The sequence below is a fragment of the Myxocyprinus asiaticus genome, chromosome 34 (assembly GCF_019703515.2).
Source record: "Myxocyprinus asiaticus isolate MX2 ecotype Aquarium Trade chromosome 34, UBuf_Myxa_2, whole genome shotgun sequence".
Taxonomy (NCBI): domain Eukaryota; kingdom Metazoa; phylum Chordata; class Actinopteri; order Cypriniformes; family Catostomidae; genus Myxocyprinus; species Myxocyprinus asiaticus.
Window position 1 is genome coordinate 37674698 of NC_059377.1, and position 27827 is coordinate 37702524.

The 27827-nt window shown below is 36.5% G+C and overlaps 1 protein-coding gene across 1 annotated transcript; it reads left to right on the forward strand.

The window, feature by feature from the left end:
• The first annotated feature begins 120 nt into the window (after window positions 1-120).
• Window positions 121-27827, forward strand: LOC127425044 (carcinoembryonic antigen-related cell adhesion molecule 1-like). Its single transcript, XM_051670663.1, has 9 exons — window positions 121-256; window positions 736-1074; window positions 4448-4729; window positions 6979-7245; window positions 10881-11159; window positions 12114-12368; window positions 13665-13782; window positions 20631-20676; window positions 25278-27827. Exons 1-8 carry the CDS (start codon window positions 208-210, stop codon window positions 20647-20649), a joined length of 1608 nt encoding a protein of 535 aa, XP_051526623.1. The 5' UTR covers window positions 121-207; the 3' UTR covers window positions 20650-20676; window positions 25278-27827.

Genomic DNA, 27827 nt, shown 5'->3' on the forward strand with positions numbered 1-27827 from the left:
TACACAATAAACGCATGTCTCCAATGCATGCACCTAAAACCCAAAGGCATGATGACATCATAGAAGGGAACAGTACAGGTTGAAAACTGGGCGGATATTCTAGATGCATTCCTCGGGTGTGTCGGCTTTAACTTTGTCAAGTTCTTACAGTGCAGTCACACCGTCGCACACTCCTGTCTGTAGCTCCAGGGACTTACATCTCTCCCAATGGATTTCTATTACTTTAGACTGCCTTTGCTATTTTTGGCCGCTCTTGGTAAGTATATATATATATATATATATATATATATATATATATATATATATATATATATATATATAATTTTAAAGAAAAATGTGTTACTTCAAAATAACATTATGTACAGTAGCCTATATCTAACCCTCAGAGACGTTTGTTTAAAGAAATTAAATAATAGTTTTATTATGATGATTATTATTATTATTGAAAACGGTAAAATCTTCACATAACAGTAGCTGACACACGAACTGTACCATGAAGGAAAAATGCATAGGCTATTGAATGTCCCAGCTTGCCAATGTATGCTTAAAAAGGAAGATTTTTAGTCAGTAGCTTCCTAAACACACTTTCAAGGAGGAAAAAACGAAAATAAAACATTAATACTTTGGTGTCAGAGGGTTAAAGTCTTCCTAGGCCTACAACATACATAATATGCAGTTGTATTTTAATATTCATAACATACACCCTTGCCCTAACTCTAAATCTCTCCCCCACAGGATGCTGTTCTGAGGGCAGCCCACTTTTAAACGAAAAAACAAACGGTGTCATAGGTAAAAATGTGACCTTCAAAACGACAATCACCGCGAAGGAGGATTTTATTACCGTCATATGGAATTTCAATAAAGGTAAAGATACCTTTCCTATTATCACGAGCCTTCCCTTGGAGAACACCGAAAGCGTGGATGACAAATACGTAGGAAGAGTCAAATATAATAAGACGACGTGCGAGCTTCAGCTCATCTCGTTGGTGGAGGAGGATGAAGGGGAATATGGTCTCGCAATAGTGACCCGACTTGGAAAGCAAATAGCAGGAAAAGTCCTTCTTGAGGTTCTTGGTAAGTAGCCTTTAGTCACCTCAGTGATTCATTATAAAGCAAAAATTCCAAGTGTATGACTGGAGAAAAGAAGCTGGGGTGGTGTAGTTATAACCGGTTCAAGTCCTGCACAAATGTGTTTAAATTAAATCTAAAATAAAAAAGGCTTATAGACCCACAACAGGTGAGGTTTAGGGAGAGTTCATCTCATTCAAACAGTGTTTAGAGGAAAACTCTGCACAGAGATAAGCCTATTGTACATCTTTTTAATAACTTCTACCCCAAAAGCATCTCTGAGATATCTGTTTTTAGATCTCTTCATCTGGAAAGCATTACAATCTAATTAACATCTGCTAACAAAGCGGCCCGTCCTACAGGCTAAACAGGCCACCGCCTAGGGCCCCCATGTGCCTGAGGGGACGCCCATGAAGATGCAAACACGTGCAGAATAAATTAACAGGTCATAAGATTAAGAAACATTGATGACATTGATGACTGATGAATTATCACTAAAAGACAAATAACTGAAAGTTAAAACAAATAAAATAGCTGTAGATCTAAAATCGGCAAGAAGTAAAGCTAAGCAGTACACACTAATCTGCATAATATATTCATAACGCAAAGCATTGCAGGGAAAATGGAGCGCAGCTTCTTATAACAGTATTATTATACACAGATTGCACAACTTTCTGACTAATGGTCAAGCCTGACAGAAACGCAGGCAATAAGTTTTGAAAAATATTGATTTGTGGCTTTTTGAGTCTTTGAGTCTTATTTTAAGGATAGCAGAAACAACGCTTTTCAAATGATTAGGGCTTTACACGTTTTCTCAAGAATAATCTGAAGGAATTCAGACACTGTCAATATAAAGATGCAAAAAAGTGAACATATGAGCAATTAATCTGGAAAAAAACCAAACCATCCTATCTGCAAAGATCTCTGCTCTCTAAGGGTGTACTCACACTAGGCGATCTTTACCGTGCCCGAGCATGTTTGACTCCCACAGTTCAGTTCATTTGACTAGTGTGATCGCTCCGTACCATGCCCGGGCACGGTCCGCTGAACCATGCATTGGCCCACTTGAAGAGGTGGGCTCGGGCACGGTTCAGCTGGCTCAGGCATAGTACGCATCTAGTGTGATTGCTAACCGTGGTCGAGCATGGAACTCGAAACATGACGTCAATGATGTGACTGTTCCATTTAACAAACATGGTGGCAAAAGGATCTCTTTGGTCTACGGCAGAGGTGCAGGGCCAACGAGAGTATGCAGGAACAACTGGATACAACACACAAGAACTCAGAGATATTTGGTAAAATTCACGACTATCTTCGTGCTCATGGATACCAAAGGACCATTGAGCAATGTTGTGACAAGCTGAAAAAACTGCAGGTTCTGAATCTGAAGGTAAATCTGGCAGCTCATTGGACGAAAAGGATAAATTCCAGTGGTACGATGCTGTCAACAATTAGGCATGTGAGAGGGCCGTGTGTCACCGCACCCCAAACAACTCCAAATAAGCCACAAAGTAATGTTAGAATGATGGACTCCATTGTGCTGTGCGAAAACACTTTTCTTCCTGTTTTCTTCTAAACAAAAAGTTGCATCGTAATGACGTAAGCGTGCTCAGGCCCGGAACGTTAAGTGCAATGTGAGTGCAGGCCAGCGGGGGATTGGGGAGGAGGGATAATCGTGCTTGGGCACAGTACAAGGCAACCGGGCCTAGTGTGAGTACGCCCTAAAAGGTATGCGTTTATTCTTTGCATTTGTTTACAAATATATATTTCGAGGTGTTGTGTTTATAGGCCCTTTTTAAAATATGTAATTTTATTGCTGTAATTACCTGATTTTCCCTGATGTTTTAACTTCTATTCACTTCTGCACACATTTTGGCCAACTTTTTGTTTCAGTGATTTTGTAGCTCTAAATAAACATTTACACATATGTGGGTAGTTGAAATGGAATTTCAAGCATTGTCAGCAGTGTCCTATTCTATTAAAATTATTTTAAACAGCATTTTCTTATTTTGTGTAACTTTAATGTGTAACACTTATGGTTGTATTTGTTAACATTAGTTAACATGAACTAACAATGAACAATACTTAAAGGTGCAATATGTAACAATTTTCATGTAATATTCATCTTTTTTTTGCCAATATGTGAATGGCTTGTAATGCAACTTAAAAAATTAGCCCTTCCCGGACTTCCTAGGTTGCCTATTAAAGCCTGTAGACTGATTTTCACGTGAAGGGAACGGGTCGGTTTTGCCGGGAAAATCCAAAGGATGTGACGTTTATGCGTGCTCCCGAAAGCCTTGCCTCAGTGCTTCTCTTCTGCTATTCAACAGAGACAACACACTGCAACACTAGGTAACGTTATCTTAGAGATGGAATCCAGCAAACATCCGGCTCCCAGCAGAACACTGACTCCTACACAAACTCTGAGTAAGCCAAAAAAACAAACCCATGGGCCGGTCCTGTCTACTAAACATATTAAAAAGATCAGATTTACAAACATTCTAAATCATAAACATCTCAAAAACATCTGCTGAATGTCTTATTGACATCTGAGACATACAGTAGCCTAAATATAGACATGTGTCTTATAGACGTATAGCAGATGAGCAAACAACGTAAACAAATACGTCTTCCAGATACAAACACATTGATGCATTCTAATTGTGGTGTTGCCGAAGAATACTGAAGATACCGTGGACTGCTAAAAGTACAAACAAAACTGTCCTAGAATAAATACAACCAGAATGTTCCTTAGAAGCTAGGATGTGAGACTTCAGCTCTCATACTTTGGACATGTCATTATGAAAGACAGATCGCTAAAAAAGGACATCATGTTTGGTAAAGTCAACGGTCAACAAAAACGAGGGAAACTCTCGATTGACACAATAGCCGCAACAATGGAAACAAACACAACAACAATCAGGAAAATGGCGCTGGATCGGGCAACATTTCGTTCTGTTACTTATAGGGTCACCATGAGTTGCAGACGACTTGATAGCAATTAACAAACACTTATATCAAAGATCATTCAGATTTAATTTACTTATCATACATGTTGGCAAGACCATTACTAGGATGCGATCTTTGGGATGATCATTGTGATCTTTAGGCTGGGCAACTTTAATTTCGCGGTAATTTATGGGCCAATCCCCCTTTAACCCGGCCATGGATGGTGGTGTAGTTTAGTAGTTCAACCCCAGCTAATCTCAAGGTTGTTAGTTCACAAGCAGCAAGCTATGAGAAATCACCATTCAGTCTTCCATTCTGATTGGATAACACTTGGGAAAGTTATCAGATGAATACATACATGAATCTCTTCCCAGATTCTAAATGAACAAAGCTTCAAAGAAGTACTGATCCAATGTTCTCTTCTCTCCAGAGCCCGTGTCTGACGTCAAGATTCTGTCCAGTCTCCCTGAAGCAGTAGAGTTCAATAGCACAGTGGTTTTGACCTGCTCCGCCAAAGGCTCCTTTACATATAAGTGGATAAATGGTTCGGTTCCAGTAGTGCCGGAAGGTGCACACATAAAGCTGAACCCAAATGGCAATGAGCTAACAATTAGTCAAGTTCTCCGTACAGATCTGCGTGGACCCATCTACTGCATCGCAGAGAACGCACTGGAGTCAGGGAAGAGTGCTCCATTTAATCTTACTGTGAGCTGTAAGTACCCTATCTGATTACACACACAAAAACACAAATACATTTGCAAATAAACATGCATATTCTGAGAACAAAATACACAAACGCATTGACTTAAAGGAATATTCTGGGCTCAGTACAAGTTAAGCTCAATTGAGAGCGTTTGTAGCATAATGTTGATTACCACATTACCACATTAAAATATTTCATCCCTTGTTTTTATTTTTTTAAAGCAAAAATACAGTTACTGTAAGACACTTAAAATTTAAGTGAATGGGGCCAGTCCATTAACATTAAGTCAAGTAAAGTCATTTTTATTTGTATAGCGCTTTTCATTGGAAATTAGCTTTTGTACCTCTTTATACATTTTTTAAGCATTCCTATGTAAAAAAAAAGTGATCTGATGACAAAATAAGGTAAGTGGCAAAAAATCCGTATCGGCCTATGTTTTTTTTTAAAAAATCGGTATCAGCCAAATATGTTCATATCAGTGCATCCCTACATTATATATGTTAACATGATTTTACATTTTACAACATGATTTTACAACATTTTTTATATTTGTGCCTTGTGGCTACATTGTTGTATTTTAAAAACGAGAGACAAGTCAAAGTAATTTTTTTGTGCTAATCAACATTATGCAACAAATGCTGTCGATTGAGCTTAACTTGTATTGAACCTAGAACATTCATTTATAAGTGATGTAAGCAATTTCAGCCGTTTTGAAAACGTATGCCATTTTTGTTTTTTATTCAATGACACGCCCTCTCCCAGACCCTGCCCTTAAAAGAATGTTAGCAAATCCGAACGTGCAAAATGATTCACAGACAGAGAGCGTTTCTGATTGGCTAATATTCTGATTGGCTAAACAACTTTTTCAGTGATATCTGTCTGGTAGTAGGGACATTTCATGCATGGTATTCCCAAAATTGGGCTTACAGCCCATTTAAGGCATGAACGGTGAAACTGTTTTTGTAATGTTGCCAATTTTGCTATAGTACTTTTTTACAGAATCACACACACTAACTTTTAGAATTAGTTAATTCCAAACTTTCAATAAATAATCAACATTCTTGGCTTTGAACGATGCTGCAGCAGTACTGGACATACTGGAGATTGGTGGATACTGTCTTATTGTTTTAATGTTTGTAGACTTCGTCTCTGCAGATAGTGTGCACTGGAAAGCAAACATGACTGCAGGGATCTAAATACACTGTCTAGTTCAGACAGGTTCCAGTGCAGGTGCAGGGAAAAAGAAAATGCAGGCTCAGATTAGATAAACTGTGCTTGTTGATGTGCCTGTGACGTGTGTGGGTAAGATTTTGCCAACATTGTGGATTGCTTGGACTTACAGTAAATGCATTACAAGGACTTAGCCCATCACTGCTTTCTAAACAATTTTTTGACCTGTAATATAATCTATTTGGCCTAAAATTTTACAGGTTCTTGTCTAAAGCCACATTCTGATGCATTCTTAAAGATAACATTTCCAGTATCTTGATAAATTCAAGGATGCATTGGAAAACTGTTGAGTCTAAAGTTCCTGCAAAGACTGGGCTTTCAGCGTCACAAAGCATGCCATAATGTTGTATTTCTAATAATAAAACTGCACTCCGGCATATTTCTTGTCAATACTGGCAAATTAGTTTCGAAAACTTGAATTACCTTTTTCTGAAAGAAATACCAGTGTTCAGTGTTTGCAAGACAACAAACATTGGCAGCTGAAGCAGGCAAGCCAGGTATCCTAAGGCCATTATGACATCATTGATGACAGTTTCATTTTCTATCAGTGTAAGGGGTGAATCACACCGAACTGGTTTACGTGTCCATCTGCGCTGTTTTTCACGTAAATTCATGTAAATATGTGACATTTTTGACTGAAGCACCACGTTTTTTTAGACAAGTTCAAAAGCACTTTAACTTTTAAAAACGTGTTTCGAAACACCTGAGTTCTGTTTTATTCATTGTGCAGCGTCTTGCTTTTCCTAGTGCATGAACGTGTTTGGACTGAATGGCCCCAAGTTAATTTGAGATTTTAAAACTTAAATGTATTTAAAAAGTATAAAGTAAAAAAATCACTAAAATATATAGCACACCTTGGACTGAAATCATCTATATATAAAAAAGTTTGATTGGGGCCTTGACATTAAGCAGTAAATTAATAGTGGAAAAGTGTTTAGAGAAGGAAGGAAAAGAAATATGAATGACTTCAATACAGTGCTGCCTTATTAGTACTCCTTACAATATCTTCTTTTTCCTTGTCTATCTAGATGGCCCAGAAAGCATTGTCATGAAGCGGATTCCAGCCGAACCCTTCCTTAAGAAAGGCTCAAACTTAACATTCACTTGTTCAGCTAACTCAGATCCTCCTGCTCAACTTCTTTGGATGTTTAATGGGGAGGAGCTGCAATCCCCGATGGCCACCATGACCATCACCAATGCAGAGGAAAAACACAGTGGCAACTACAGCTGTGTGGCTTACAACACTAAGACCAATGGCAAAGTTGACTCACAGGTTGCTGTGGTATCTATTCTGGGTGAGTTAGAAACTTAAAGTCCTGTACAAATGCTTTGAAAGTCTAAAGAGGTTTTTGAGTTTTACATGGAAGTTCCAAAAAGTGTACATTGTTTCTCTAGTAGTTAGAATAAATGCAAATGCATACTTTGTACACTCTTAAAAATTAAGGTTCCAATTAGAACCAAAAAATTCCACATTCTCTACAAATCTTCTAAAAAAAGATTTACTTGAGAAGCAAAGATATAAGATATTTTGTATTTGTTTTCAGAGAAAAAAATTTTTTTTGTGGGGTTTATGCTTCTAACAAGATTTTTTTTTTTTACTTGTTTAAAGAGGAAACAAGATTATTTGTATTAAATTATTGGCAAATCTTTTTTTCTTGTTTTAAGCATAATGCCCTATAAATAAAGATTTCTCTGAAAACAACACTTAATACCTAATTCTTAATACTTATAATGATGCTTAGATATTTGTACCAGAAAATAAGAATATTTATATTTTTAAAAGTCCGTCTGTATCTGTCTTATTTAAAATGGCTTCCTGTAATTGAGTTTCTGTACTCTGAGGCTTCTCTCAGCTCATGTAAGTGGGTAGAAGTTTTCTGGCATGTTCTGCTTTTCGATTAAAGGTAAATTGATTTCTGCAAAGCTTCTGATCCTGTGGTGTCAGGCTCTGTGTCTTTGTAAAGAACAGTGTCTTCCCCTGAGGTATTTCGATGTGTGTGAAACCAGCACGTAAAAGAAAACAGATTGTCACACACTGTCTGACGTCACATACATGTTGGGCAAGTACCACTCGGATAAGGTCCAAGGCTTAGAAAACTGACTTCTGCTTTGATTGATCTGTCTGTGCTGGGTGAGATTTGTGAAACTTGAGTTCTAAATTCATTTGGTGGTTTATTACTCAAATGTAATGCAATTTTGTGTTGTTGATTTTGTATAATATTTTAATGCTAATCCGTTCATGCAAAAAAGCAGCTTTAATGAGAGATAATATGAATAATTCTCTTGGGGTAGAATTGCATTTCTTAAAAAAAAGCAAAAGAGCAAACAAGGAGAAGAGATTGTCTAGACCAAAAATAAGTCGCAGGTCTGGTTTGGAGCAGTTGTGGACAGCAGGGAAATAACAATGCTAAATGCAAGTCGTGCAAGGACAGCAACATAAATAGGCTTATCAATGTTTAAAAGGGAGAAACCCCTTTTGATATCTTTTGTTGTTGATGAGGCAAACCCAGTTGAGAACTGCTGATCGAGAGATGAATGAAAATAATTCATTTGCAGCTTTTTCGAAACTAAATGCAAACACATAGGCAGTGAGGAGGAAGACGAGGTGTGCTCAACAATGATGTTGCAAGTATTTGGTGAATGCAGTTCAATGAGCACAGTTTGAACTCTGATTCATCCTGGTGCATTCCACAGTAATGATGTCTGTACAAATGAAAGAGAGGGGTGGGGGTGGTGGGGTGGGGGATGTTGATCGGAAATTGTTAAGTGCTGTGGTGAAAGAGATAATCATTGTGATAGTTTTACATAGCCACACTTTTGACAACCAGCATAAAGTCTGTTCCACATCACAGACTATAGAGCACAACAGTCTGATTACAGTAGTAAAAATAATTCCATTTCATACCATTCATTTTTTCCATAGGATAATTCATTTTTAACAATAACTTACAAATCTTTAAAGACAGACCTACCTTAAGCTCCGAGGCAAATCGATGGTATATGCTTCTGTTGAATCTACCTGTGAATCCCAAAGAGAAAGATTCACAATTTAGAGTCACGGCAAACCAGCCACAGCAAATGAGCTCTGCAGTGACCGCCTACTCCCATGATGCACTATGAATAGCTGGGTTTCCATCCAACTATTTTTATGTACGTTTAGAAATTGTGCATAAGAAATCCTGAATGGAAACGCTTGATATGCGAATAAACTCTCAAAATATGCTTATAATTTAATGCACTTGGAGGAGGTGGATTTTGTAGGGTTTTGCATTGGTTAAAATGCGCATTAAGGTGATGGAAACAGTTTATTCGCAAAAAGATGTGTTTTGACCATTCCTGCATGTGTTATGTGCAATAGTTTAATTTGACTGGCTCAACGAAAGGACAGACCTTGGCACACAATTCTTCGAACACGATTCTTGGAACGATTCTTGGTCGTTAAAGTGGGTCCTCATAATCCACCATTGGCGCCAGTGTTTTCTATGATCTACTTAGGCTTACGATGCTTTTGGGAAATGCAGCCCAGAACAGTTTTGAGCATGGGTGCTCCCAGGTATACAGAGGCTGGCGGCGTATGGGCATCGCAGCCATTTCAGCCCTCATTATATCAGATATTACACTTATTCTGCGGTGTCTCCTGGCAGCATTTAATAAAACTAGGTACAATTGCTCCAATCCTGCAAATAAAACTCTCCTTGAAGCAAAGAGGCCATTCAGCTGCTCTATCATGACAAGGTGGCTCTGTCAAGATAATGCGCATGACTTTTGAATATTTAGAAATGCACTTAAAAAAATGCGAAATATTTTGATGGAAACCCAGCTAGTGACGCAACCGTTTCTGTCTCCCTACACTTTCAAACTACTTGTATATTTGTACATATCTGAATATCTTGTAATAAACTTCAAGTATACTGTTCCTATACTTATAATCAACAAATTGAAATTAATAGTTTGATATATTTCCATCATTATAATGCCATTCGTAATGCTTCATGGGACTGTACTTCATTCCCTTATTAATGACGTTAAGTACACGGTCTTGTACTTTTGTCTTTTTTTCAGATTTTCAAAAACATTTTTACTTTAAAACAAAAACTGCAATCTTGTGATTCACCTTGGAGCTGGTTGGTTTGGTTCATGGCTTAGAATGCTTTTATGAAGACTTTAATGAAATCCCTATGGAAAAAAATTAAAGGGAAAAATATGGCTGAAATCAAGACGCCTGAAAAAAATTGCTGTAGAACGTTGCATTCTATACAAGAAGACACTGTCTGACTGACAGTTTTTTGGTTTTACATGCCTTTTAAGGACAAATTTATCTTAAATAATTGATTTCCACAGTAATAGACTAGCTTGGAAAAAACAAATGTAAATAATTGGACAGCAGTGTTGGTCTGCGAACAACTGCACAGAAAACAGAGAAAATTAAAGATGTGTAGACTTTGTAATCAGACTTTCTGCCAGTCCAAAAGTAATACAGTGAGTACAGATTTTTTCACAGACTTAACTTGGAATACAATTTTGCTTATGGATATCTAGTTTTCTTGCTACTAAGTACCACAAAACTCAAAGATCTTTCAAAAATTGGTACCACGAACGTGGAAAACGCATCCAGTGATTAGTTCTTCCTCAAAAGATGCATTGCACTAACCAATCAGATTGAAACTTACAATTTTAGCCAGCTCTTGTCAGTTGTGTGTGCAATATGCATCAGCTGCTCATTTAGCAGATTGTGTGTGGTCTGTGGGTGTGCTATCTGAGGCTGAGACTATCACTGTGGTCCCATACAATAGTTCAACAACCTTGTCATGAGAAATCGCACAACGAGGCTGGTAATGTGTCAAAAATGTTGGAAATGTGCTGTCATTAAGGGTTCATATCCTAAAACCATTATTGATTATTCATCTTCTGTTTTGCTCTGTTCTGGTAGAGCCCTTAAGTGGAACAAATATCACCAGCCCTGGCTCTCTTCTCATTGCTGGCAATAGCACGGTCAACCTCACCTGCGCAGCAGCGGCTGGCAAAGCTGAAACTGTGGAATGGTTGAAGGATGGCAAACCTCTCACTCCTGGCGAGCGTGTCATTCTCTCAGCGGACAAGAGGACTGTGACCATTGTTAAAGTTGTTAAAGAGGACGCCGGCGAGTACAAGTGCCAACTGAAAAACCAAGTGAACAAAGATGAAGCCACCTATAAGATGGTGATCAATTGTAAGTGTAGAAAAATGTATACTTTTGTTGAAATACTGTCTGTATGAACTGCTCTTTACAATGTGCATCCTCTTCTCTTTCTTTGAGTGTCTTATAGGGTGTGATTATTTTATCTCCTCTATGTAGGTAACTTACACTGTGTCCCAACCAAGCGCAGTGCTCTAGCGACAAAGCTATACACTTCTTTCATGATAATCAGAGTCTTTGTTTGAGTTAGACCAATAATCGATTTGTCTGATATTTTTGCCAATATTCACACTTTTCTATTTAATCAGTTATCAGTTCAGTCAGTTATCGGTTCTTGAGTACCAAGTCTGCCAATCAATGGATAATTAAAAATAAAAAAATAATAGCATCCAAACAACAGTTAAAAAAACTCTCATATTTCATGTATTGTTTGCATAATTATGCAAATATATTACTTAATTATTAATTTGTTAATTGGAAAAATAAAACGGTAATTAATTTCAGTTACACTTTTTATCAGAATTGGTCTTAAAAAACAAAACAACTTCATTGGATCTGTAGTTCTCTTGCTAAAAACCACAACTGCAACAAGACATATTGTTGATCCCTTGGTGCATTGGTAGTAAAGTCACTTTGTAGTGAAATTTTGTTGATCCAGCCTCAATGGTCGAAAATCCTTTTGCACTGTATACTAAACATCAATTATGTTCTGATTGGCTTGGATTTGGTCACTTTACTCTGCATTTCCACTGTCAGTGAAGACAGAAACATTACTTGATGCTAGAAACTTGTTGTATTGTGCTCGGTTAGGACAGTGTTAGTCACCCTGATTTGTGTGTCAGCTCTCCTTTCTTGTCTTGTCTAAACGTTGGCCTCAATTGTTTGCAGATGGCAGTGGTTAGCTTACTTTTGTATTGTTCTGGCCGGTTTCTTTGTGTTTACTCTAATACTGTATATAAATGACTGAGCTGATCTCTCTGATGTCAGATGGTCCAGAGAATGTGAAGGTGAACGGAAAGAATGCAGTGAAGTTTGATGAGGCCATAGATATATCCTGCTCTGCAGACTCTGTTCCCGCCAGCATCTACACATGGAAACTCAACGAAACGATGATGGACTTCAGCCTGGCAAGCTTGCACATCGAAAAGGCCAGTCTCAAAGACAGTGGGACGTACACATGTGAGGCTCGCAACCCCTTAACTGGAATGACGATGAAAATGACGCACAAACTCGCAGTGACAGGTAAACGTGGCAAATTAAGCATTTTTTGTTCAAAAATGCATTCTTGTTCTTGACTTTTAAAACTCAAATTTCACATGCCAATTCATGAAGTTCATATACTGACAAGTGATAGATCGATATATTGCTCAGGCTGATTAATTGGCCGATATTTAGCTATTTGGAGAGTATAGGCAATTTTTTAAATAAGTGTGCTTGCTGATTAATGCCAGTTTTGAATGGAAATTCATATTCTGATTAGTAAAAGACCAATATACTGTATCAGCCATGCCGATTTTGAGATTATCAGCATCAGCCTATAAATGCGCCCTTCAAATAACAGAATGGTTCAGTTCCAAAATCTGCCAACAATGCATAATTTTTTAAAGGAATAGATTATCCAAAAATGAAAATTCTCTCATCATTTTCTCACCCCCATGCCATTCAAGATGTGTATTACTTTATTTGTTCTTCTGAACACAAATAAGGATTTTTAGAAGAATATGTCAGCTATGTAGGTCCATACAATGCAAGTAAATGGTGGCCAGAACTTGAAGGTCAAAAAAGCACATAAAGGCAGTATAAAAGTAATCCACAAGACTCCAGTGATTAAATCCATATCTTCAGAAGTGATGTGATAGGTGTGGGTAAGAAACAGATCAGTATTTATGTAAATTATAAATTCTCCTCCCTACCCAGTAGGTGGCGATATGCATGAAGAATGCAAATCGCCAAAAACAAAGAATACGAATGTGAAAGTGGATATTTAGAGGAAAAAAAGGATTTAAATTTTGATCTGTTTCTCACCCACACCTATCATATCGGTTCTGAAGATATGAATTTAACCAGTGGAGTCATATGGATTAATTTGATGCTGCCTTTATGTGATTTTTGGACCTTCAAAGTTCTGGCCACCATTTACTTGCATTGTATGGACCTTCAGAGCTGACATATTCTTCTAAAAATCTTTTCTGTGTTCAGAAGAAGAAAGTCATACATATCTTGGATGGCATGAGGGTAAGTAAATGATGAAAGAATTTTCATTTTTGGGTGAACTATCCCTTTTAGTGAATTAGAGTAGATATTGTGTAAATGAATTTTAATTTCAGTCATGTTGTTCTCAACTCATTGGCCATGAAAAATCAGTTGACCACTGATATTGACTATATTATAACTACCAGGTTTTAAAAGAGTATTAGAATAATGAGTATTAGTTATGTTGTTGTAGTACTGTTTATGTAGACCTGTGTGGTTTTCAATTGCTGTATGTGCAGTTTATGTATGTTTTGGTCTAACTATATACCTCATCATGTTTTTCAGAGCTTGGTCAGGTAGACAATAGCCTTTCTGGGGGAGCTATTGCTGGAATTATAATTGGTGTGATCGTGGCTATAATCATCATCACTTGTATCGTAATCCGCAAGAGAAAAACTCCAGAGTGAGTCTAAAATTAATTTCTCTCTCTTCCTCATCTTTCTAATGATGTTTAAGATGATTTAGCAATCCCAGTATCCAACACATTAGGGGTGTAAATGACAAAGTTTTGAGATGATTAAGATTGTATATCTAACAATTATGATGCATCGTGAAATCTGAAATTTAGTCATGATTCGATTGGATTTAAAGTGCTCCTTTTTCCCTTTAATCTGGCGTGTTCCACATCTGTTGAGAGAAGACTTGTTTAATCTGTGATACAGTGACTGTATCACATTGGGTATTAATATAGTAATGATAATCGATTATTAAATTCCGTATTCGATGCATTGAAATTTCTTTGTCGTATCGATGCATTTATACACCTCTACAAAACATGCATTGATAACAATGTTAATGCATTTTTGCCTACAGGCCACTGCCATGGTTTAAAGCAATTGTTTTCTTCTTTTGTTTATTTGGGTGTGATTTGAACTTTGCTTTTCAATTATCAGTCTACTTAAGGAATGTTCCAGGTTCAAGTTAAGCTTAAGCTTTGTCAACAACATTTGACATAATATAGATTTCCATAGAAAATCATGTGGATGAACTTCTGCTTGTGCAATAAGTAAATAAATAAATAAATAAATAAAGGTGAAGTGCAAAAAATGTTTGATGTTAAAATACTTTCACCTATGCCAGCTCTATGCAGAGACAACTATAAGTAATTGGTTGATTCCACCCAAAATGTTTAAACACTGTTTGCATTGCTCTGTTTGTTTGAGCATCCCAACCAGGGGTGTTTCCCATATAGCTATGTAGCTCACTGCTTAACCACCAAAGTATGATGCATCATTGGAGAAATTAACTAGCTAGTGACGACTGTTTCCTGAAACTGTAATAAATATGTCGTACATCCATCATCCGAACCATGTTGTTGCAACAATTAAGAGCTTTAGTTAATGACGTTGGATGGAGTAATAAAGTCTGCGAATATCAAATTATAATAGCTTATTTACACATACTACAGAAAGCTGTTTAATGCGTGAAAGCTGCTGAAGACACGAAAGCTGTGTGCACTGCGTGCATGTAATGCAATAGATCATTACGCTGCAATAGTGAGGTCTCCCTTTACATCAGACTTTGGGGTTCCCCCAATGCACTTGAGCGCATTCGCTCATGCACACTCTTTAAAAACTATAAAAATGCTGCATGGACACATAAGCTGTGTTCCTTGACAGAAGCCATATATGTGTTAAAGCTCTTTCTCTAAACAGCCTTTAATACCTTAAATGCCTGCATTCGCGTTTACGTGACGTTTCAGAATGCCACATTTCTGCAAAACCCCAGATTAAGCTTAAGTGCATGTAAACGGTGTCAAAGTCTTGACCAAATGAAAGAAATATGTGGAATAAAATATATAAAGCCTCAGTGAAGTCAAATGATGTCCACACAGAAAACTAACAGGGAACAATGCTTCTAACCAGTTGTGGAGAGCTGTAGTTGCAACCATGCAACTTTGTGTCTGTTACTGTTTGCGAATGTTCATTGGAACTACGGTTTCGGGAAACACCAAAACTATGTTGGTAACGATGGAACTTTCGACCATAGCTGGCTAACGATGCTTTTGGGAAACGCACCCTAGTTTGACATAGCCGTTAGAAGCATAGTTTGAAAACAAGCATTATTGTGCTTTACTTTACAGGCACAGAAATGACACACTTAACCTTTAAGAAAACATCTCTCTCTCTTGCTCTCTCTGCAGTTTCAGAGCATTCTGTCCTCTATGCTCATGTCTCATTCTTCTCATTTTTCTTCATCCTCAGACATGCCAACATTGTCATTAGGCAGTGACAGTTCTGTACATTTCAATACTGTACCTTCAACACTTAACATGTTGACTTCACAGGATATGGGGGTGGTTCTGACATGACATGAATATTTCATTCAGTACACCTACACACAGCTCACATATGTTGTAATATTGTAGGTGACTCTCATGAAGGATATGATGCACTGCACCAGGTACTAATTCTTTCCAGTCACTGTGATTCACTGGAAAAAGGTTGGCCACCTTAACACAAAGTAAAGCTTCTCTTTTTCTGTTTAGCCAGAAAACGCTGGTTGATTGTTCTTTCAAAACTTCAGTGTTTTATAGTGGTGTTAATGTGGTGGCAGAGTGCTAAAAATGTTGCAGTATTATTCAGTCTTAATCGTGATATGTAATGCAGAATTTTGATAAGGGTTTTATTTGATAATGTTATCACAAGTAGTATGCATAAACTTGGCCAGTTTTCAAGGATTATTTGTACTGTTAAAGGAATAGTTCTTGCAAAAAAAAATTATGTATTCTGTAATTGTTTTCTGTGGAACACAAAAGGAAATATTTGGAAGAATGTTTATGCTGCTCTTTTCCATACAATGAAAACGTTTACGTGCACGTTCTTGCAACGATTGTGCTTAATAAGCCGAAAACGCATGCAGTCATGTAAACACAATAAACTGCGTTCCTTTATCAGCGTAAAGGCCATAAACGGCTTATGAATAACCCGATCGACACGGGTAGATTTTTGCCCATTACGCCAATTTCGCGTGCCATGTAAACACCTTACCCGGTATTCTAACCGGCTCATCCAATGCGCGCACGTGTTTAGCGCATGCCTCTTCGCGGTTTGACGTCAGATGTAGAGAATAACGCGATTATTTCAAATGTCATGTAAACGTGGATTTCTTGCCTTGTCAGATTTTTTAAATAAGCTGATTTTAGAGAGTAATAAGCGTATTGGTGTGCCTGAAATCTGATTCACATTTGCTTTCAGATTTAAAAATGGCATGCCAATGCGTTGTGGTAGGTTTGACCATGTTAATGGCAAAACGGCATTGGTTCTCGGATGTATCGAGACAGAATGTGATGCGCTACATTGAATATGCTGGACTGAGAATGAGATTTATGTTTTTCTGTAAATAACAAAAAAAATCTGTAAATTTCAGCCTGTTCCTCATGCATAACTATACGGCTTTAGAAAACTTGGAATGCGCTTTGAATTCTCCTTTTGTGTTCCATGGAAAAAATAACAGCATGCATATGGGTTTAGAATGACATGAGGGTGAGTAAACAAGTCAAGTCAAGTCATTTTTATTTGTATAGCGCTTTTCACAACACACATCGTTTCAAATCAGCTTTACAGAAAAGCATGCATAAACACACACACACACACACAAAAATGAAACTAATATCTATAATGTCTTAAAGTGATCATTGTGTAGTTTGATTAAATATGATTGTAAAATGTGTATAGAAATTAAATAATTAAATAATAATTGTATTTAGAACCCCTGTGAGCAAGCTGAAGGCAACTGTGCCAAGGAACACAAAACTCCATAAGATGTTGGTTAATGGAGAAAAATAACCTTGGGAGAAACCAGGCTCACTGTGGGGGCCAGTTCCCCTCTGGCTAACATCATGAATATAATGACAATATTACTTATTTATGTGCAGTGCAAGTCATGGTTTTAAATTTGTAAATTAAGTAAGCGTTAAGGTCCTGTGTTTTAAAAATATATATATATATTTTTTTTATTAACTTTAAGATTAATGACTAATGTCTTTGAAGTTCATCCTGAATTAACTGCAGACGTTTACATAGATACATTGTCCTTTGTTAGTTTGCTGTTGAAGGCTTTTGTTGATACAATGATATAATTTTTATTTTTAGGTGAACTATACCTTTAAGGACTGAACCTTTTTATTCTCTTCCACCAAATTCTCAAAGTGGTCAGGTCTGTTTGCCAAGCCTGCTTCTTAGAGGCTTTTCACGCCTCATTTGTCTACACCTGTTATTGACTGCATATGACAGCATGGATTTTCTACCTAAGCAACAGAGACGAACAAACAAGAGCAAAGACTGATTCTGAAAAAAATTGAATCTTTTGTAAATGTAGTTTTAGTTTGGAAAAAGCTGACAATTTTGAAAAAGCTAAGCGTTGATATTTATCATTGATTTTATCAGATGGGCGATACCAGTGTTGAAAAAGTTTGTCTTGTACGTATAGTAAATGTCTGGCAAAAAATAAGGAAAAGGCTTCAATATCTATGAAATAAGTTTCCTATATAAATGGGTTCTGATAGCAATTTTGTTCACTATTCTGCCAGGGAAACAAAGAATAGTACAGGAAATACTGGAACGTAAAACAAAGCTTGAAGGGATATCAAATGTAAGTGCACAGACCAACTGGGTTAAGTCTAACAGAGAGATATGTTTATTTGATAGGAATCTAGCATCACCTGTACAGTTACCTTGAACCCACTCACAGAACTACAAACACACACACTCACAGACTGTATGCAAACCATATATAGGTGTGTCAAATCAATGATCTCATGTCACAGTTCACTGTAGTTTCTTTTCAACTTCAGATACTTTTTAAGAACTAAAGTTTTTGTGAAGAAATATACAGAGTTTTTTTAGAAAAACTTATCAGATCCTCTACAACTGGTTTCTTTTTTGAGAGTGTATGTCGAGTTGTTCACCTGTGTCAAATTGCTTCCCGGAGGGTGAGAAGACTGACTCTCCTTCATTTGTTTTTTGATGTCTGTCATAGATAACAACTAACCTCAGTTCATTTCCTCTTCGATAACCTGCAAGTGTTGTTTTGTCATCTTTATTAATAGGTTATTTTGTTTGGCTTTGACAACAGATGATAGTTATAAATAAGCTACATTTGAATACAATCATCGGGGGGGGGGGGGGTATACATAGACTTGACAGAAATATCTGCAATTATCCTCAATCCTTTTATAATAATCTCTCTTGTTTTCAAATGGAAAAATTCACCCACAAATTGATAATTTTTAGCAGAATATTATAGCTGCTCTTTTCCAAACATTGAAAGTGAAAGGTGACCAATATTTTCAAGGCAACATTTCTCACACAAAGCTATTATATGGCTTCAGAAGTATTGGAATAAGGCACACAGGTTATATGGATTTAAAAAAAAAAATTTTTTTATTGTTTTTATGGTGCTTAATTATCCTTTTTTGGAGCTTGACAGCCCCTTGTTCCCATTTACTTTCATTGTATGGAGATCAAATGGAAAATGTGATCAAAATCTCCAAAATCAAAATGGAGATCTCTTTGAGGAATATAGTTGGAATGTTAGTCATGTCCACAAGTCTCTCTCTTACTCACGCTGTCTCACTGTCTTACTCGTATGATGGTTTCTGTTGCAGTTTCAGCCTGGCATGACTGACTTTCTGTCCCTTGCTTATTTCACTCTGTTATATGTTGTGCAAGTCAATGAAATTGCACAAATACCATGTGCATTTGACCTGTTTGCCATAGTATGAATTTTTCAGATATTTTTGTTACTAGAGTAGAAATGTATTGGTTCACTAACATGTGGTTTGCTTTGTAATGGCAGTTTGAATCCAGAAAACAGCACAATATTTTAAAAGTACAATATAATGTATAATTTGATTGTAACTAACAGGACTTGAAACAACAAATGCAAATGAGTAAACATTTGGCTCTGTTCCAAAAGCTAGTGAGCTGCATTCACAGACAGCATTTTAAGGCATCAACAATATATTTTTACAGCATTTATTAAAGGTGCTGTAAGCGATTTTAGCCATTCTAGAATTTCCACAAGCTGTAAAGCTGATCTGTTTGATTAGCCACGCCCCATTTTTTCCAAAACCCACACCCCAAAGATACCAAATTATCTTTATTGAGACCGACATGAGCAGAAACGGTTGTCAAAAACAACAGCAGTAAAATAGCGCCCTCAACTGACAAATGTTATGAGCAACATGGCATAGAAATGGCATTAAGCCTCAATATTTCGCTGCAACTACAATAGGCCTACAGAATATGCAAAATGATTGACAGGCAGAAAGCATCATTGTCTGTGGCCCGCAGACACATTTTTGTTTGCTGTTTACAGAGTCTAGATCTGTCACAGAGACTGGTGAGATATCTCAAAACACTTATTTCAATATCTTTCAGGGAGTAGTTAAATATTTTGCATACCTTTCCATGAAAAAAATTGCTTACAGCACCTTTAATCTTTGCTAAAGTTAGTTGATAAAAATACAACTGTTCATTGTTAGTTCATGTTAGTTAATAGTGCATTAACTAATGTTAATTAATACTATTTCCACTGGAGTTATATGAATAATTTTATGCTGCCTTTATGTGCTTTTTGAAGCATCACAATTTTGGTACCCATTCACTTGCATTGTATGGCCCTATTCTTCTAAAAATATTCATTTGAGTTCTGCAGAAGAAATTAAGTCATACACATCTGGGATGTCAAGAGGGTGAGTAAACGATGAGAGAATTTTTGGGTGAACTATTCCTTTAAATCTATTTATATTAGACTACTTTGCACATTACATCTGTATGTGCTATGAATTTTTATGCTTATTGGAGAATTGTTTTTTTTAGCTTAGCAACATGCCAGCATTAAAATCTATTGGAACCAATTTGAGTCTTCCGAGTGCTTCTTGTGATGAGTGCTATTTGTGTGGCACGCAAAGTTGTTGTCTATATAGATAGAGTGTTCTAATTCTGTGTGGGCCTGCAGATGAGGTTCTGTTTAAGTTGGGATGCTGCCATTGTTCTTATGTTTACATTGATGTTGACTACACCCCATTCTTTCACTAGCCTTTTAGTCTCAGGCTGATCCATAGTTGCCTTTTTTTGTGGTTTTTACCTGATGGTATAATTGTCATTTATTTCTCCATATACAAAATAATTAATTCCATCTTAATCATGCCAAGGTGTCCCATCCAATTTGTATACATTCAAATACATTGAAATAAGTGCCCTTTAATGACTATGACTGATTTATGTTCCCTATTTCTTCTTTTAGCATTCCATCGCCATATTAGAGCAAGACCTTACGATGAGGTGAACTGGTAAGTCTTACTCTGATGGCCATAGCAGGCTGGCATTATTTATTTGGCTTGCTTTCTTCGTGTTTTTTTTTTTTTTTTTTTCTCAAGGAAGCTATATGCATTACAAACTTCAGGCTTTTGACACCAGCTTTTCTCTAACCTGCATGATGCTTCCGGCCTAACTTTCAAAAAGCCCTCTTTATCAGAAATAAGTATTGGTTTTGGTATCGAGAGTGACTCCCAGCATGCTGATTAATGTCTGACCTAGCTCTTTGCCATTTAGCAAAGATATGCTTGACGTTCCTTTAAAGGAGAAAGGAGCGATAGACTTCAGTCTGAAGGACTAACAAAAGAGTGGCTCTACTGTTTTAAGAAAACTAGTTTTCACTTCTTTTTATTGGGTGTGGGTTTCTTTCTGCAATGGGAGCCAGTTTTACTCTTAGCATGGAATTATTTTAATGGCAAATGGCGAATATTACCTTTATTTTAATGTGTGAAGTTGTATTTGATACTTTTGGTCTCAAAGATATGGCTGGGTAAGCCCCAAAATTGTCACTCATGTAAACTACCAGTTACAAATTTGGACACACTTGACTCAATGTATATTTCTTAAATACTTGAAATTAGTTTTTTTGACAAATATAAATTGTGACTTTTATACAAAAATTTGTATAAAAAATTTTCCAGCACAAATAGGAACACATAGGCCCCAATTTACTAAAGGTTTACATGTATAAAAATATGTGCAATCTAGGTCAGAGCTGATCTACTAACGTATTCTTTTAAAGATTGCGTCTTTCAGATGCGCAAAATAGCACGTCCTGGCAATTTTTGCATGTTCCCCGAAATGAATATGCCATTTAGAGGGGGGCCTCCAAATGCGCATAATAAAGGGCGGTCTAGATGCAGATGAATCATATTGTACCTGCAAAGTGATTTATAAAGCCTGAAAGTCAGTTCAGAATCAGAAACTATGAGAACAAATTAATTTGAATGAAAGGCAGGTATTAATCTGATTTGCAATGTACATTATGCTGTCATTGTGACAAAAATGAGACTTTGAAAACAGATCATATGTAGAACACCCTTCATTGATACACATAAATGTGAAATTAAATTAATACTCATGAAAAATATTTTATTTGATTATTATAAAACTCGATATCATAACTGATAACATCATAAGTCTGCTAACAATTGATGCCCAAATTATGTTATACTTCAATGTTTTAAACATTGTTTTTATCTGCCGAAATATTTTAAGTGCCGGTTCTTTCCAGTAGGCAGGCCGATACGCACCTGAATGCCAAACAGGTTTCGTCTTGAGCCCGTGAAACGAACAGGGAGCGCAAGTTCTGTACTGTGCATCTTCCCGTGTCTCTCTCGTGCGCAGCTAACTTTGCCATGGTCAAGATAATAGCGGTTTGAAATTCAGATTTCATTTAAGTATACATAAGTGGTGCGGTGGCTTAACGTACACATAATATTGTATTTTCTTTGTGAATTATGAACATTTTAAGTGTAGACTGTCATGTGCATTCTCATCCACTACTCTTACACTTGTTAAATAGCAGGGATTTTACAATGATATCATACAACCTTAGAAATAAACATATAAATGCCATACTGAACAAAAATAAAATGGTATTTAGTGAGAGCTGTCCTGTAACTGCATTTGGTGCAAGTACAACAAGCAAAAGCCTCCTTTTGGAGGATGTGTCCAACATATTTGCACGTGTAGTTATTTGCACGAGCTTTCTCAGTAAATCATCCGCAAAACGCCCACGATGCGCACACGCAATTTCATAGATTGCACAAGCAAATTAGCACCTGTTATTTGAGATCTTAGTAAATCAGGGCCATAGTGTTTAAAAAGCATCTCAGTATGCATCTCTTTAAGTTGGCTTGAGAGAATAACCAGACTGTGCAGGGATGGAATCTAAAGAGTGGAGACTTTGAAGAAGCTACAATTTTTAATTTAATTTATAGTATAGTCTAATCTAGTATAGTATAATATAGGATAGGATAGGATAGGATAGTAAAGTGTAGTATAGCCTAGTAAGGTATAATATAGTACAGTATAATATAGTCTAGTATGCTCTAGTTTGATATAGTATAGTATAGTATATTAGTCTTGTATAGTCTAGTAGTGTATAGTATACTGTATATATCGTATAGACTAGTCTAATACAGTATAGTCTAGTGTAATATGATCTAGTATAGTCTAGTCTAGTCTAGTCAAGTAAGGTATTGTATATATAGTATAGTGTAGTACAGAAAGGTATAATGTAGTACATTGTAGTAAGGTATAGTATAGTGTATATATAGTATAGTTTTATCTAATACAGGGTAAAGTTAATCTATTACAGTATAGTCTAGTAAGGTATATATAGTATAGTGAAGTACTGAACGGTATAATCTAGTATAGTACAGTCTATTAAGGTATAGTCTAGTAGAGTATAGTACAGACTATATTGCGTGTGTGTATATATATATATATATATATATATATATATATATATATATATATATATATATATATATATATATATAATGTATTTAGTATATTATGGTCTAGGCTTGTACAGTATAGTCTAGTAAGGTTTAGTTTAGTATATTCTAGTGTAGTCTAGTAAGGTATAGCATAACATAGTATACTATAGCATAGTATAGTATATTTTAGTATTGTAAAAAAAATTTTGTTAGAGAACCTAAAAATGTGCTTAATGTAGTAACATCTAAATTAACTAGTTTAAATCAAATTATGGTTTAATATGCCTAAATCAACTGGACTACATTAGGTTACACTAATAAAAGTAATTTAAGGGTTAAATTGAGCAGACATAATGTCTAACGATAACAATTACAGGATACCAATTTTTACAGAGTATAGTATTGTCAAAGTGTGTCCAACTGGTAGTGTATACTATCTTTGTTTGTAGTGAGAAATCCATTTAGTAGATAACCATAAATCATGTACAGTTGAAGTCAGAAGTTTACATAAACCTTAGCCAAATACATATAAACTCAGTTTTTCACAATTCCTGACATTTAATCATAGAAAACATTCCCTGTCTTAGGTCAGTTAGGATCACTACTTTATTTTAAGAATGTGAAATGTCAGAATAATAGTACAGAGAATGATTTATTTCAGCTTTTATTTTTTCATCAAATTCCCAGTGGGTCAGAAGTTTACATACACTTTGTTAGTATTTGGTAGCATTGACTTTAAATTGTTTAACCTGGGTCAAACATTTTGGGTAGCCTTTCACACGCTTCTCACAATATGTTGCTGGAATTTTGGCCCATTCCTCCAGACAGAACTGGTGTAACTGAGTCAGGTTTGAAGACCTCCTGGCTCGCACATGCTTTTTCAGTTCTGTCCACAAATTTTCTATCGGATTGAGGTCAGGGCTTTGTGATGGCCACTCCAATACCTTGACTTTGTTGTCCTTAAACCACTTTGCCACAACTTTGGAGGGATGCTTGGGGTCATAGTCCATTTGGAAGACCCATTTGCGACCAAGCTTTAACTTCCTGGCTGATGTCTTGAGATGTTGCTTCAAAATATCCACATAATTTCCTCATGATGTCATCTATTTTGTGAAGTGCACCAGACCCTCCTGCAGCAAAGCACCCCCACAACATGATGCTGCCACCCCCGTGCTTCACGGTTGGGATGGTGTTCTTCAGCTTGTAAGCCTCACCCTTTTTCCTCCAAACATAACGATGGTAATTTTGGCCAAACAACATTTTTTTTGTTTCATTAGACCAGAGGACATTTCTCCAAAAAGTAAGATCTTTGTCCCCAGTCCCACAGTTGCAAACTGTAGTCTGGATTTTTTATGGCAGTTTTGGAGCAGTGGCTTCTTCCTTGCTGAGCAGCCCTTCAGGTTATGTCGATAGAGGATTAGTTTTACTGTGGATATAGATACATGTCTACTTGTTTTATCCAGCATCTTCACAAGGTCCTTTGCTGTTGTTCTGGGATTGATTTGCACTTTTTGCACCAAACTACGTTCATCTCTAGGAGAAAGAATGCATCATCTTCCAGAGTGGTATAATGGCTGCTTGGTCCCATGGTGTTTAAACTTGCGTACTATTGTTTGTACAGATGAACGTGGTACCTTCAGGTGTTTGGAAATTGCTCCCAAGGATGAACCAGACTTGTGGAGATCCACAATTTTGTTTTCTGAGGTCTTGGCTGATTTCTTTTGATTTTCCCATGATGTCAGGCAAAGAGGCACTGAGATTGAGGGTAGGCCTTAAAATACATCCACAGGTACACTTCCAATTCAGTACACCTCCTATCAAAAGCTAGTTGAAAAATTGTCTAAAGGCTTGATATCATTTTCTGGAATTTTCCAAGCTGCTTAAACGCACAGTAAGCTTAGTGTTATGTAAATGTCTGACCCACTGGAATTGTGAAAAAAGTGAAACAATCTGTCTGTAAACAATTGCTGGAAAACTTAATTGTGTCATGCACAAAGTAGATGTCCTAAACGACCTGCCAAAACTATAGTTTGCTAACATTAAATCTGTGGAGTGGTTAAAAAATTTATTTTAATGACATCAACCTAAGTGTATGTAAACTTCTGACTTCAACTATATCTTTTCCTCAGAATCTTCAAGACCAACTCTTCAGTAACTTATCAGTCTTTTAATCTGCAAAAGCCTTCTAACAAGGCAACTGGAAAAACTGCCCTCACATGTGAAATACAACTGCAGTGTTGGCTGTTTTAACAGCTTAACCAAAGTCCAGAAAGCCTGTATGTATATATCCATCCCTCTCCATTGTTTCTCTTTTGTGTACCCAATTACCCTGTGAAAACGGACCCTGATCTTAAGGACATGATATGGGATGGCGGGTAAGAAGCGAGACTGTTTACCTCAAAGCTTTATTCCCGCCTTTATCTGCATTTGGACCCCATCACTTCCTTCCCTTGGCTGAAGTGGACAGCTTTCTTTGTTCCTCAAGAAACATGATACAGCTTCCATCACCTCCTCAATCTTTCACCCAACCCTCAAACAATGGACCGTCACGGTTTGACATCTCAGAAGTCCATCTGAAAGAGCTCTACACTGGGTGATGAAATGCACTTTCAAATGCACTGAGGGGTGATGAGACTTCATGACTGAGATCTCAACGCACCCACTAGGCACTGAAACATCAAGATTTTAAGACCTGTTCAACATGCTTGGACGTCCCAAGGCAATGAAGAACAGGACTGACTAACTTGAAGCCAAAGGCACCTCAGAATTGTGACGGAAATCATTCCAACATAATACATGCCTTACAGCACAAAAAACATGCGCTTCAAGCTTCTTACCACCTTTGCCGGTTTGACCATTCTTTACTTTTCATACTTTTTTTTTTAATCTTCAAAATCACATCATTTGATTTGTGTTTCAGAGTGAGCCTTACACATTGAATTTTGAGATTAAAGCAAGCTCCAACATGCACAAACTGAAAACCGGGGGGGAAAAAATGCATTTCTGCGGACAGCGACATACCACAGTTTTGCAGCGAAATTGCTACTCTGTCCTTGGGCGTCCCACAAAGATTCATTCTGCTGTAATCAGAATTCCAACAGATTTAAAGTCTAAAACAGGCCCATTTTAAAAATCACCTTGACTTGGGCTGACACACAAAAATGTCTGAAGTTTAAAACTGAACACACTGAGTATTTGTTGAAAGTGAGACATTTCTTTTTTCTTATCAAGCGATATCTGATCCTGATTCTTTCTTTTTTTTTCAGATTTTTTGTTTTGTTTTGTTTTTTTGACTGTAGATCTTTGACCCTATATGGATACACAAAGCTTAAGCAGTGATTTTAAAGATCTTGTGATTATCTGTTTGATATTGCTTGGATCTTTACATGCACTTGTATCTAGCTTGAGATGTATCTATTTTACTGAAACTGTAAGGATCTGAGCTTGTCTTTGTTTGTCTTTAGTTGTACGTAAGGGTCAGACATGGCCTTCATAGCATATTACATATACATATAGCATATACAGTGGCCCCAAAATGTATTTGGAGACTGAAGCCATGCTTAAAAATGTATGAAGGTCTTTGCATTATCTAACATATTATCAAATCAAGTGGCATTTATTTTAAAGAAATAAAGCAAACTTTTCAAGCAAAACATTTCACAAAAATACGTTTATTAGGTTTCAAATAATAAATACTTTGGACACTTTCTGGTTGTTAAATTCAAATCACCTTCAGACCAGTTGGTTAAAATTAAATGCAAAAATGACTCAAATTAAAAAGTATGAATTAAGTGTCCCAAGTTGTCCAAATACTTTTTGGGGCCACTGTATAGTATGTACATCCAAATTCATAGCAAAAACACTAACACAGTTATTACATATTTGTATTTTCTCTTAGCAGTAAACACACAAAGGCATAAAATGCTGAGATTTATAACCATGTGCAAACCTGTTGACAGTTTATCCCCGGCAGTCTGTGCATGTTTTAGCGGTCTGGGCTGTTGGCGTGAAGAAAGCAGTAATCATAAGAGTCTGACTAAGATACACTGAATTAGCAGTTAGTTTGCATTGCGCCACATTGTTGAGACAGACGTCCTTGGGTTGACCATACGGAATGTGATAATTTAACAGGGATTAGATGGGAAATTATTAGGTGTTGTATTAATTGTAAAATATGTATTGATAGAATTTTGAAATTCAAGTGGTTACTGAAATGCAATTGGGTTTTAGAAGGAATCTTGTTGCTGTGCACAACAAATTTTGTTCAGTGCTTGAAAGTAATTTAAATTAAAAGTCACCAAAATGGACTCTATAGCGCACTGAACATTTGTGGGTAAAGTACAGTACTGTTTTTACAGTATATGCACAAAGTGGTGTATTCCGAACAACATCCGTCATTTGTGAAATGTTCCTAGGTTGTTTACAGGGTGTTTATATTATCTCAAAATTAACAGTGCAGCCATGTTTTATAGTCTCAATGTTGCTTTTATTGTAATTTATTTTCAAATGTTTTGCCTTTATGTAACTGTTATCTGTTATATGTTAAACATTGAACCACCCCACTTTTTTGTATTATTCTTTGACAAGATAAAGGATTGCTTTAAGACATACGGTACATTGACAAGTTTGTAAATTTTGTATGGAAGAGGATGGATTAAATTACATTTTAAATAATTTAA